Source organism: Carettochelys insculpta, chromosome 2 (assembly GCF_033958435.1).
Source record: "Carettochelys insculpta isolate YL-2023 chromosome 2, ASM3395843v1, whole genome shotgun sequence".
Lineage (NCBI taxonomy): Eukaryota > Metazoa > Chordata > Testudines > Carettochelyidae > Carettochelys > Carettochelys insculpta.
Window position 1 is genome coordinate 186,407,613 of NC_134138.1, and position 12,169 is coordinate 186,419,781.

At 47.1% G+C, this 12,169-nt stretch overlaps 1 protein-coding gene across 1 annotated transcript in view; it reads right to left on the bottom strand.

Moving 5' to 3' along the window:
• Positions 1–3,257: 3,257 nt before the first annotated feature.
• ANLN (anillin, actin binding protein) overlaps positions 3,258–12,169 on the bottom strand; it is a 56,281-nt gene continuing 47,369 nt past the window's right edge. The window contains exons 24-25 of the mRNA XM_074986052.1: positions 5,059–5,231; positions 3,258–4,649 (exon numbers count right to left, since the gene is read on the bottom strand). Of these exons, the coding sequence (XP_074842153.1) occupies positions 4,526–4,649; positions 5,059–5,231 (297 nt within the window). The 3' untranslated portion in view covers positions 3,258–4,525. The remainder of the gene's footprint in view (positions 4,650–5,058; positions 5,232–12,169) is intronic.

Consider the following 12,169-nt stretch of genomic DNA (forward strand, 5'->3'; position numbering starts at 1 on the left):
AACATGCTTTATACCCAGGAACTCAATTGAGCAGAGCAAACAGAAGGCTGAGGCTAGGTCTACACTAGCACTTTTGTCAGTAAAGTTTGTGTCAATCAGGAGTGTGAAAAAATATCCTGGGACTAAAAGCTACACTGACAGAAATGCTGACATGGTCAGTTCTGTGTCAGCAAGAGACACTCATTGCGGGATTTAATTATGCCAATGGGAGAGCTCTCTCCCACTAGCATGCTGCAGTTACATGGGAAACCTTACATGGGTACACAGCTGCACAGGTACAGCGGTGCTGCTCTGACCTCTCTAGAGTAGATGTACATCTTAAGCTAACTTACTCATTGTTCCTAAGTATCTCACAAGGAGCAAAAAGTTGCTAATGGCTCTTCAGTCAAGCAGACAGATATAACAAGAGGCAGTAGCTGGAAGTTGGACAAATTCAGACTCTTAATTTGCACCTTAATTATTGAAGCATCTTAGCAAGTGTTGGTGTATTCTCAAATCACTGCCTTTTTAAATGCAATATTACAGGTTTTTCTAAGAGCTATGCTCTAAGTTGAAACAAATTAATCCCAATAAATTCTGACTTGTGTCATACAGGGGGTCAGATATCACAATAATTCGCTTGTCTTTTGTCCAATCCATTGCCTAAAAGTCCACCTGCAAATTTGCTGTTCCAGGATCATCAGTAACAGAATTTGAGGAAGCTCTGGATTCTTAAAGCATTGCAACTTCATCTAGCTAACAAAATGAAACAATGATTTTTTCCTCCCTTAGGGTCCCCAAACTACTTTTCTAAGATTCTAAAACCCATTCTTTAGGAACATTATTAGAAATTTGCCAGTTTTATAAAGCACCAAGTCCAGAGTTTGGTGGCGTTTGCTTTCACCTCATCACTAACACCATTAAAAAAAAAAAAAAACCAAAACAACATCTGCTCCAATCTATACAGTAGTCCCTCTAGTTATGCGAGAGTTGCATTCCCATACACCCTCACATTACTTGAATTTCACATAAATGGGGGGAGGCTTTTTTTTCCCCTGGTGAAATGCACATTCTGCAGCGAAGGAAGCAGCAGGATCACCTGGAATTCCTTTTGAAAGGTAAGTCCTGGGGTTGGTGGGGGCAGCTGGGGAGGATTAAGCCTAGCAGTGGGTTGGGGCTGTGTGTGTGGGGGGGGGGGGGTTAAGCCTGGGGTGGGCTAAGGCTGCAGGGGGTTGTGAGGCAGGGAGGGTGGAATTGAGCCAGGACCACGTGGCCTATGTTGGTTGAGCTGGCGCCAGGTGCGGGTTGGTGAGCCGGAGCCAGTCGTGGGGCAAACCAGAGCCGCACAGGTTGAACCGGGGCTTGGGGGAGCAGGATTTTGAATTGCGCTTAACTCACATTAATGTGAGTTAAGTGCAACTTTCAGTTGCGCATTTCAAGGGATTACTGCATTACATTTCCCAGGTCTTGTTCCACTCAGAGGTTCTGCAGTTAGCAGCCCAGATTCAAAATACATTAGAACAGAATTAAAATACAATCATGCCTTTTCTTTAAGAAAAAAAAATCACTGCCAAATTCAAATAAAATGTTTTCAATAAAAAGTTTGCATTTAAGATGAATAATGAGAAGTCACTGAAATATAAAAAACTGCTCACTGATAAATTATTGACGCATGTTTCTGCTCACTGCAATCCTACACGACTCATCACCTCAATGCATTGGTGTTTAAAACCCATTATCCAGGTCAGTTTAATACCAAAATAAAATTCATGTGAGAAGACAGACAGACAACACATCACTTTACAATTTTCACACTGAAATATAAATGAGAATAAGTGTTATCATCCATTTATTGGCCAAAACTCTTGAGTTGGTTAGGTAGGCCATTCAAGCTCTGAGGAGACATGTCTTACACCAGCCTATCATACAGTCTAAAAGCACCATGTATTTATAAATTTTAGTCTGTAAATACACTATTTTTTAATCCCACCACCTATGAAGTTCAGCTCCTTTAGCCAATAAGATCTACTCTCTAGATTCCAAAGTTTTAAAAATACTTGCATACACGTGTAATTTTGGTTCCAACCTCTTGTGGTTTTACTTGGGCTGGAAACAAGCTAAGTACTTTTTTTTTTTTGGTATAAAGATCCTATGTCTAGTTGTGGATCTGCAAGATAACTAAAATACCCATCACTGTACAGGATGTATGTTGGCAACAGAAGCTTTAAGCTGCTCAGATATTTGGAATGTTCAAAAAAAGAGACCGATCAAGTCAATGAAGTGGTCAGAAGGTCAAAAGAGGGAGCAAATTTTTAATGTCAAAGTTTAAAATCAGTAGACAGACCTGATTTAAAAAAGCAGGGAGAACTATTTTCCTGTAACAGGCCTGGAATCCTGAAGTACCTACTTTTCAAGTATCATCAGCTTATCAACTTGAGATTAGTCTCCTTTGATGCTGCTTTGAGTGTTGTTTATGTTTTGAGTATTTCCATCACTAGTGACCAAGTGACTATCATTGCAATTTTCCTGGAAATTGTTCACTTGTGAAAGAAGATGGATAAACTTGAAGACTAAAGTCCTCTTTCCAGAGTATAGAGCAGTGGGCTCCCAACCTTTTCAGTAACACTACACACTTCAATGAGACAAAATTCCATGACACCCACTTTTTTCAGCTAAACTGATTTCTCAAACTTCACATTTACTTATGTTGGCTATGGTTACACTCTTACTAGAGAGGTTTGCAACATAGCAGGGGGCAGTAGGAGGGGGAAGAGAGTGCCTGAGTCCCAGCTGACACAGGGTTCATCAGTCTTGCTACTGGAACCCCAGGCTGGTGTGGGGTTGTCAATTCCCTCCCCCTAGCGTGGAACTGCAAAAAGCCATAGTGAGGGGAAATTGATGAAGTTTTATGGCACACTTGGATTGTTCTCAAGGCACAGCAGTGTAGTGTAGGCAGTGGAAGTACCACTAGTCTCCATATCCCATACCTGGTCTCTGATGAAATTGTTAAGAGGGTAGAGGTTTGTGTATGATTACCTGAACGTTGAACTGGAATGTATACATGAAACAGATCAGACAATTATCAGACCACTGCAGACTTAGTATGGTGCAGGCCAGACACAGCAACAATGCCTCTTGTGTTCCAGATACACAAGTGAATCTTCCCCCCACTGACCATATCTGCATATAGACTAGAAGCCCTGAAAAAATTACACATTTCCTTCAGAGTAGCCCCTTTCCCCCTCCAATCACCACAGACAATCATTTGAGAAATTTACTCAGTTTTTATTCTTTATGTAAAGGGAATAAAATAAATCTTAATACTTCATTCTGAAATACTTAGACACCAAAAATACTAGATTCAAGAGCAATAGTAAAAAAGACAGGATGAAAAAGTTTGGTTGACAGAATTTAGTGTTTCAAGTGTGAAAATTTAACAGCTTATAGCAATTTAAAGTACTTTACCACACTCAGTAATGCTATAGCAGTTTACAGTAAGCTCAGAAGAAAGCTTTTGTGAACACTGCATTTTTGGACTTTAACTGAGTAGATCTGCCATTTTACTGATGGCATGTTATACAGAGTTTTACCCAAACTTACAGCCAACTCTATGGTATTATTTATGGCCAGAAAAATATTAGTTGGTACATAGCAGCTTTGTTTGAGTCTTACGAAAAGAAACAACTTCACAATATATTTTCTCGGTGCTCAAAATGCAGAAGAGTGAGAATTATGGTCTGTACAGATCATGAGATTCAGGAACCAGATATTTGGGCAGTTTGAAACTACATTTATAAAACCCTAGTAAAATATTCAAGACATTTTATTTCTATGAAAATGTGCAACATACTGCATACATAATTCAACTCCTGTAAACCATAGAGTGTGTGCCACGCACTTGTCCATAAACTAGTTTGTGTAAGAAATGATTAAGGACAAGATTAAGGAAGCTATGGCTGTATTGGTACATTTCTGGTTCTAACCACAAGTAGTTACCATTTTCTACAAGTGAAAGTTTATAATGCAAGCTGTAAAGTGCACAAAAAAAGTGGCAACTTTTATGCCTAAAGAAGAATTACTAAAAAGCTTCAAAGCATTGACGTTCCTCCTTCAGCACACTACCTATTAAACTGAGCGAACTCTGATAAGTTACTGTTTCCTTACAGAAAATACAGCTAGTTAGTACACTTGTGTTTTGCAAGAAATTGATAAACTGAAGTCCTACTGTTGCCATTTAAAAAAAAACGGATATTTTAAAAGATATTAAGATGTATAGATTTCCAAAAACAGGTTTATATTAATATTTAGCACACAAAGTTTAATTGCATCCTATCACACTCAAATGCAAGGTAAAAGATGTTAAAATTCTAATGAAGAAATACAAATACATAAAAACAGTCTGTATAATGAATGGCACATACTCTTCCAGATTTAAAGCATGAAGTATAATGAACGCATAGGAGTTTAGACAATCGTACATACAAAAAGGATTTATAATGTAGTTTGTTTTCTCGTACATAACCTCATGGCAATTTTCTTCATCGCTTCAAGGCTTTCCAATAGGTTTATAGCATGCATCAGGCTGCCACATACGTAGGTCAATAAGAACTTGGTTGAGTTTTTGCATCCAAAGGTTGCGCTCTTCTTTAGTATCAGCAGATAACCAGTTCCTTTAAAACAAAAACGAAACAAAAATAGAAGCTGTTGAAACATCCTTCCCGCTCTCCATCCATCAAAGCCAACCGTACTTCTGAAAAAATCCTCCAAAGAATCAAGCTGGTTCAGAAACAATGAGGGGGGGGACCCTCAACAACAGAAGTCTGCCATACAAAACATAACTATGTGAAATATGGTCAGACAAACTACAGAAGACTAGTACTGCTCTCAAAATGAGAGGTGAAGTACCTCAATCTCATAGGACTGGACATGAGCAAAATAGCAACACAGAACTATACAAAGTGTCTTAGTATGGCAGTTTATAATGGTCCTGTCCAAAGTCTGTTAATATCAATCTTAATACTAACAGAAAGGTTACAGCACTTTAGACCACAAGAAAAGTCATATTTTATTTTCACTTACTTGGTTACACAAAGAGTGTCTTTGCATTGGCTGACTAGAGTCTCTCTGTCATCTTCCTTCTGAGGTCGGACAGTGATTAACTCAAAAGTGTTGGGTCGGGCACAAAACTCCCTGTTGGCTGGTTCAATCCGACGATTAGTGCAGTTAGCCAAGTTTATCCGGCCTATAGGATTCTGAAAGTAAGTGGAAAAATAACAGGTCATACCAAAACAGGATGTGTAATTCTACATATGTGCACTCAGAACAGATTTTCCACCTGTACGTGAGCAGGGTTCACTTCATCCAAAATTTGGAACCGCCACATCTGGAGTGGGAAACTGCAGATATCACAGTGGAATAAGGAAACCCTACACCCTGCCATGTACTCCATGGCTGCAGAATTCAACACTTTCTATAGAGCTGTGCTCCAAAACCTCAGAGTTATGTTTTTAAAAATGAAATTCAAGTTTGATTCCATTAACGGGCTTGGTAAAATGCAATGTTTTAGAGCCACGTGCGGTGTTAATGTTTACTGTTAAGCATGTTTTCAGACATTTAAAATTCAGTTGCATAAGATTATCCAGACAACTATTAAATGATAGTTCTCAACATCACATGTAAAAATAAATATCTTTAGTTTGATTTCAGTTAAAAGAGAAGTTACTCACCGTAGTAACGGTGGTTCTTCGAGATGTGTCCCCGTGGGTGCTCCACAATAGGTGTCGGGCTTGCCCAGCGCCGCAGATCGGATCTTCCAAGCAGTTTCTGCCGGACCGCGCATGCGCCGGCGCGCGCCGCTCCCTTGCGCGCTCCTGGCCATGTGCGCGATCCGGTCCCTGCCAGTTCCTCGACCAACCGCCTCGGGTGCCCCTGCAAAACACTAACAGAGATCCGAAGCGGGGAGGATGGGCGGGTAGTGGAGCACCCACGGGGACACATCTCGAAGAACCACCGTTACTACGGTGAGTAACTTCTCTTTCTTCTTCGAGTGTCCCCGTGGGTGCTCCACAATAGGTGACTACCCAGCAGTAACCCAAGATAGGAGGTGAGTAATCGGATTATGTGCAGCTTGTCCCCGAGAGGACCGCTGCAGAGAGACGGGTATCCTCTTGGAATACCCTGTGAAGGGCGTAATGTTTGGCGAAGGTGTCGTAGGAAGACCAGGTCGCCGCTCTGCAAATGTCTTTTAACGCAACGCCCTTGAAAAAGGCTGTTGATGCCGCCACCGCCCTAGTGGAATGAGCCCTGGGAGTGGCCGATAAAGGAGTCTTTTTGAGCTCGTAGCACATTTTTATGCAGGATACAATGTGCTTTGAGATTCTCTGCGAGGAGAGACCTTCTCCTTTCGATTTGGGAGCGAGGGAGACTAGGAGTCTATCCGTTTTCCGGAAGGACTTGGTCCTGTCTACGTAGAAGGCTAGCGCCCTCCTCACGTCCAGGAGGTGTAGGCGCGCCTCTTCGTTGGAGTTATGAGGCTTTGGATAAAACGAGGGTAGAACAATAGGTTCGTTAATGTGAAACTCGGAAGAAACTTTGGGAACAAAGGCTGGATGCAGCCGTATGGTTACCACCTCCTTGGAAAAAACAGTGCAGGGTGGCGTTGCCATGACTGCCGCGAGCTCGCTCACCCTACGAGCTGATGTAATTGCAAGAAGAAAGGTCGTCTTTATTGTAAGGAGGCGGAGAGGGACCGTGGCCAAGGGCTCGAACGGTGGTCCCATTAGCGTGGTAAGCACCAGGTCCAAGTTCCACAAAGGTGGAATCGGTTTCCGAGGGGGGTATAGGTTTACCAACCCTTTGAGGAACCTGGTAACCATAGGGTGGGCGAACACCGTGTGCCCTTCCTCCTCGTGTCTGAACGCCGAGATGGCGGCAAGGTGGACCTTCAACGAGGATAGCGAGAGTCCTCCTCTCTTGAGATCTAGTAAATACTCTAGTATTGTAGGTATAGGCACCAAAAGGGGGGTCAGCTGTTTGGTAGAACACCAAGCCGTGAAGCGAGTCCATTTTTGCTTGTAGGTCTTCCTGGTGGAAGTCCTCCTGCTACTTCCTAGGACTTGCTGTACTTCCACTGTGCATGTGCTCTCTAGGGAGCTGAGCCATGGATTAACCATGCTTGCAGTCGCAGGCTTTGGGGGTGCGGGTAGACTATGGACCCCTGGGCTTGCGTGAGCAGATCCGGCGCAAACGGAAGAGGCATCGGTGGACGGTCCAACATGCGCAGGAGTAGGGGGAACCATTGTTGTCGATCCCACGTTGGGACTATCAGGATCATCCGGGCCCTTTCCCTCCTGGCTTTCTGCAAGACTTTGTGGATCAGCACTGTGGGAAGAAACGCATAAAGCAGGGGGCCCCTCCACAGGATCGCGAACGCGTCCCCCAGGGACCCCCATCCCAGTCCTGCCCTGGAGCAGAATCGTGGGCACTTCTTGTTGTGCTGAGTGGCAAACAGGTCTATTTGGGGAAAGCCCCACGCGTGGAAAATCAGCCGTAGCAGATCGGGACGGATCTGCCACTCGTGTGAGAGTGCAAAACGCCTGCTCAGCTGGTCTGCCTTCACATTGTGCGCACCCAGCAAGTATGAGGCTTTCAAGATTATATTGTTGGCGATGCACCAGTTCCATAAGCGGATTGCTTCCGCGCATAAGGCACGGGATCGAACTCCTGCTTGCCTGTTTATATAAAACATGGTGGAGGTATTGTCTGTACTGATCCCGACGACTTTGCCTTGTATGTGGTCTCGAAAGTGTCTGCAGGCGTTGAACACTGCTCTGAGCTCCAGTATATTTATGTGTAGTGACTGTTCCGTGGGTGACCACAGTCCTTGAGTCACCTCTTCGCCCATGTGCGCTCCCCACCCTATGAGGGAGGCATCTGTAGTGAGAAAAACCGATATTTGCGGCTGGTGGAAGGGTACCCCTGTTAGCAGGTTCCTGGGGTTTACCCACCATTGTAGGGATTTGCGCACCCCGGCTGTGGGCGACACCACCCTGTGAACGGTGTGTACTGCCGGTTTGTATACACTCGCCAGCCAGTGCTGCATGCTGCGCATGTGTAACCTGGCGTTCTGTACTACGAACGTCACCGCTGCCATGTGGCCCAGCAGCTGCAAGCACGTCAAGACCGGCACCGTAGGGCTGAAGGTGATGACCTGCACGAGGGAACCGATGGCCCGAAAGCGAGCCTCTGGTAGATATACTCTCGCTGTAACCGAGTTTATGCGAGCCCCTATGAACTCTATGTCCTGTGTGGGGTCTATTTTTGATTTTGCCAGATTGATAACCAGGCCGAGTGAAGAGAACGTGTTTGCTGTGACGTGTATCATGCGCAGAACCTCCCCCTTCGAGGCCCCTTTAAGCAGGCAGTCGTCCAGATACGGGAAAATAAATACCCCCTGTCTGTGCAGGTAGGCTGACACCACTGCCAAGGTCTTGGTGAAGACTCTGGGGGCCGAGGAGAGGCCAAACAGTAGGACCTTGTATTGGAAGTGTTCGTTGCCTACCATGAACCGGAGGAATCGCTGGTGAGCCGGATGGATAGTTATGTGGAAGTACACGTCTTGTAAATCGAGGGCTGCGAACCAGTCTCCATCGTCCAGTGCTGTAAGGATGGAGGCGATTGTGGTCATCCGAAAACGTTGCTTGCGCAGGTACCGGTTGAGGCCACGAAGGTCTAAGATGGGCCTCCAGCCTCCTGTCTTTTTCTCCATGAGGAAGTACCTGGAGTGGAACCCTTTCCCTTGCAGTTGCTCCGGCACTCTTTCCATTGCCCCTATGAGCATGAGATGGTCCACCTCCTGCCTGAGCCTCGCTACATGGGAGGCCTCCTGGAGGTGGGGCTTGGGTGGAGGTCGTGACGGTGGGAGCGACTGGAAGGGGATGGCGTACCCCGTGGCTATGATCTCCAGCACCCATTTGTCTGTGGTGATCCTTTGCCACTGGTCGTAGAATGGTCGGAGGCGATGGTGGAATAGTCGCTTCGGATGACCTTGTGCGATGGTAGTGATGGCGCAGCCCTGGATCTGTATGTCAAACTTGTGGCCTTTGAATCTTTACTGGAATGAAGGACCGAGTCAGCTGATTCAGCAAACAGCTTCTGCGAGTCGAAGGGAAGGTCAACTATCTTCGCCTGCAGATCCCTCGGTATACCCGAAGTCTGGAGCCAGGACTCCCTTAGCATCACCACTGCTGTTGCTGTGGAACGTGCTGCTGTGTCCGCAACGTCCAGGGCGATCTGAACTCCCATCCTCGAGGCCGCGTAGCCTTCTTGCACTATGGCCTTGAGCACCGGCTTTTTGTCCTCTGGAAGCGAGTCCATGAGGGAGGTTAACCTGGAATAGTTGTCGAAATTATGGTTCGCTAAGTGCTCTGCGTAATTTGCCATTCGCAACGTTAAAGTGGAGGAGGAGTAGACCTTTCTGCCGAACAGCTCTAGCTTCTTGGCATCTTTGTCTGTTCCCCCTGTCCTGAATTGAGATGTCTTTGATCTTTGTTGCGACGACTCCACCGCCAAGGAATTTGGCTGTGGGTGGCTGAACAGGAACTCCATGCCCTTCGCCGGCACGAAGTATTTCTTATCCGCTCTCTTTTGGACAGGCGGAATAGTTGCAGGGGTCTGCCATATCGTAGTGGCGGACTCTAAGATCGCTTCATCAAGCGGTATTGCTACTCTGGAGGAGGCCGGAGGTCTCAAATTTTTGAGGAGCTGATGGTGTTTCTCTTGCACCTCTGCTGTCTGGATGCCTTGCGTGAAGGCCACCCTCTTAAACAGCTCTTGAAACTGTTTGAGATCGTCCGGAGGATGGACGTCCCCCGGGGCCGTAGCCTCGTCCGGGGAGGAGAGCGAGGAACCACTGGGGTATGTCTCTCTGGACCCTTCCGGTTCCTGCTGGTGATGGTACACCCTCTCACTAGAGGTTTGCGAGGGAAAATCTCGGGGTTCCATAACCAGTCCCCGCTGAGATGCTTGAGTCTCTGTCCCCGGTCGCAATTGCCCTCGGGGGTACGAGATCGTCTGTGGGGATCTTTCCCTAGTAGATTGCCGATGGTGTCTATGCCCCGCGTGGTAGGGGCGACCATGGCAGTATAGGCACTGTTCTTGGGAAGGTGACCTAGACCACTCCCTTGGTGCATACCCTCTGCGTCTGGGGGAGGGAGATCGTTGAGACACTGGAGAGAGCGATTTTGCATAATAGTCCAGCGGCTCAAACCCCAGGAAGGGTGAAGGTGGTCCCAACCAGGGTGAGGCTGGTTGCAAAAATGGAGAAGGGGGCTCCGGGTAGGCTAGGGGGGACCCCTGCCTTCTGGTTGGAGTCTGCAACATAAGCGGAGGGCTGTGAGAAAGCAACTCCACAGCCCTGTCCGGAGAGGGGCTGCAATGCCTCCTCTTGTGTGCAGCCTTCCCCCTCCCTGGAGGAGGTAACTCCGCCCCCTGACGCACAGGGGATCCCGGCCCCGTCCGCACCATGCTAGGCACGCTCGAGGGCGGTGCCGCACGTGCGGTGTCCTTCGGTGCCTGCAGGCTGCGTGCCTGCGCGCTCTGCACCGCCGGTTCCCTGGGGCTCAGTGCCGCTGCCTGCGGTGCCGCCGGTACCGGCGCTTGTTTAGCCACCGCCCTGCCTGCAGTGCGGGGTGGCTGGCTGATTATCGGAGGCTGAGCCGCTTCCACGTGGCTCTCCGTGCCGCCGCCGATCAGCTGTTGCTGCGGCTGGGGGCTGCTCGCACCTCCCGTCCCGCTCGCTGTTGCTGCCGGCAGGGATTGGGCTGGGGAGGCTTTCCTCTGTTTTTGCGCTGATGGGGTGAGGGAGGCAGCTTTCCTTTTATGGGCCCCGGAGGGTCCCTCCTGCTGCGGCCGCTCCGGCACGTCTGGCTGGAGGGCCTTATCAAAAAGCAGCATTTTAAGCCGCATCTCCCTGTCTCTCCTTGCTCTGGCTGTTAATTTAGCACAGAAGGAGCATTTCTGTGCAACATGGGACTCCCCAAGGCACCTTATGCATAGACTGTGCCCATCGGACGCTGGCATCGCCTCTCGGCAGGACTCACATTTTTTAAATCCTGAAGAGGACATTGTTGGTGAGTCTTTCAGTTGTTAAACGGGTACTTAGCACCTTCTCTGTGCTGTTTTCCCCTTCCGATGGCCTGCCGCAGCAGGAGGGCTGATGGCCCTATGCTCCTGGCCTCTGGCGCTTGTTACTGGGACTGGATTGAAGCTGTCCCACTTGTAGTTTGTTCGTTGCTTTTGTTTTTTTTGTTTTTTTTGCAAAAATAACAACCGGCTAACTTGCAGTAGCCTAAGTACTTGAAAAAACTTTAAAGAAAAACAGTTAAAGTCATTGAATACGCTACTTGGCCTTAGCCTAGTTCGGATTCCGTCTGCAGCCAACGGCGGTTAAGAGGAACTGGCGGGGACCGGATCGCGCACATGGCCAGGAGCGCGCAAGGGAGCGGCGCGCGCCGGCGCATGCGCGGTCCGGCAGAATCTGCTTGGAAGATCCAATCTGCGGCGCCGGGCAAGCCCAACACCTATTGTGGAGCACCCACGGGGACACTCGAAGAAGAAGCAGCGTTTCTCCTATTTCACCTATCTGTAAATTTTAATCATCTCTTGGAAAAATGGTTTGTATGTGTACTGTGAAATGTCAACTTACTCATTAGTTATGAAGGTAGCTTTGAAAGTATGGAACAAAAGTGATAGTTGACCAAATCTACTGGATACCTGCAACAGTAGTAAGCAGTCCTGGGGTAAGTTAGTCCTTGTTAGACACTAACAAGTTTAAGGTGCCACAGGACTGCATATTATCTGGAAAGCTACAGACTAACATGACTATCACCCTGAGACTGAAACAGTAGCTTTGAGATATAACCTTCACCACTCATTTTACTGCACAGCATGGTGCCATAGCCACAGGATTTGGTATCTTCCCCTAAAATATAACCTGTATGCACCTGCTTATTGGCACTCTAGTTTTTTTTTTCCAACAAGCCATTACTCTTAAGGGAGTTCTGCAAAACTGCACGTGAGCATATTTCACGTGCTGTGCATACACTTCAAATTTGTTTTGCAGAAAATACCTTCTCCTGAAAAATTGCTGCAATTCTGCCTTTTGACCACAAGAAGGCACTGTGGTGATAGA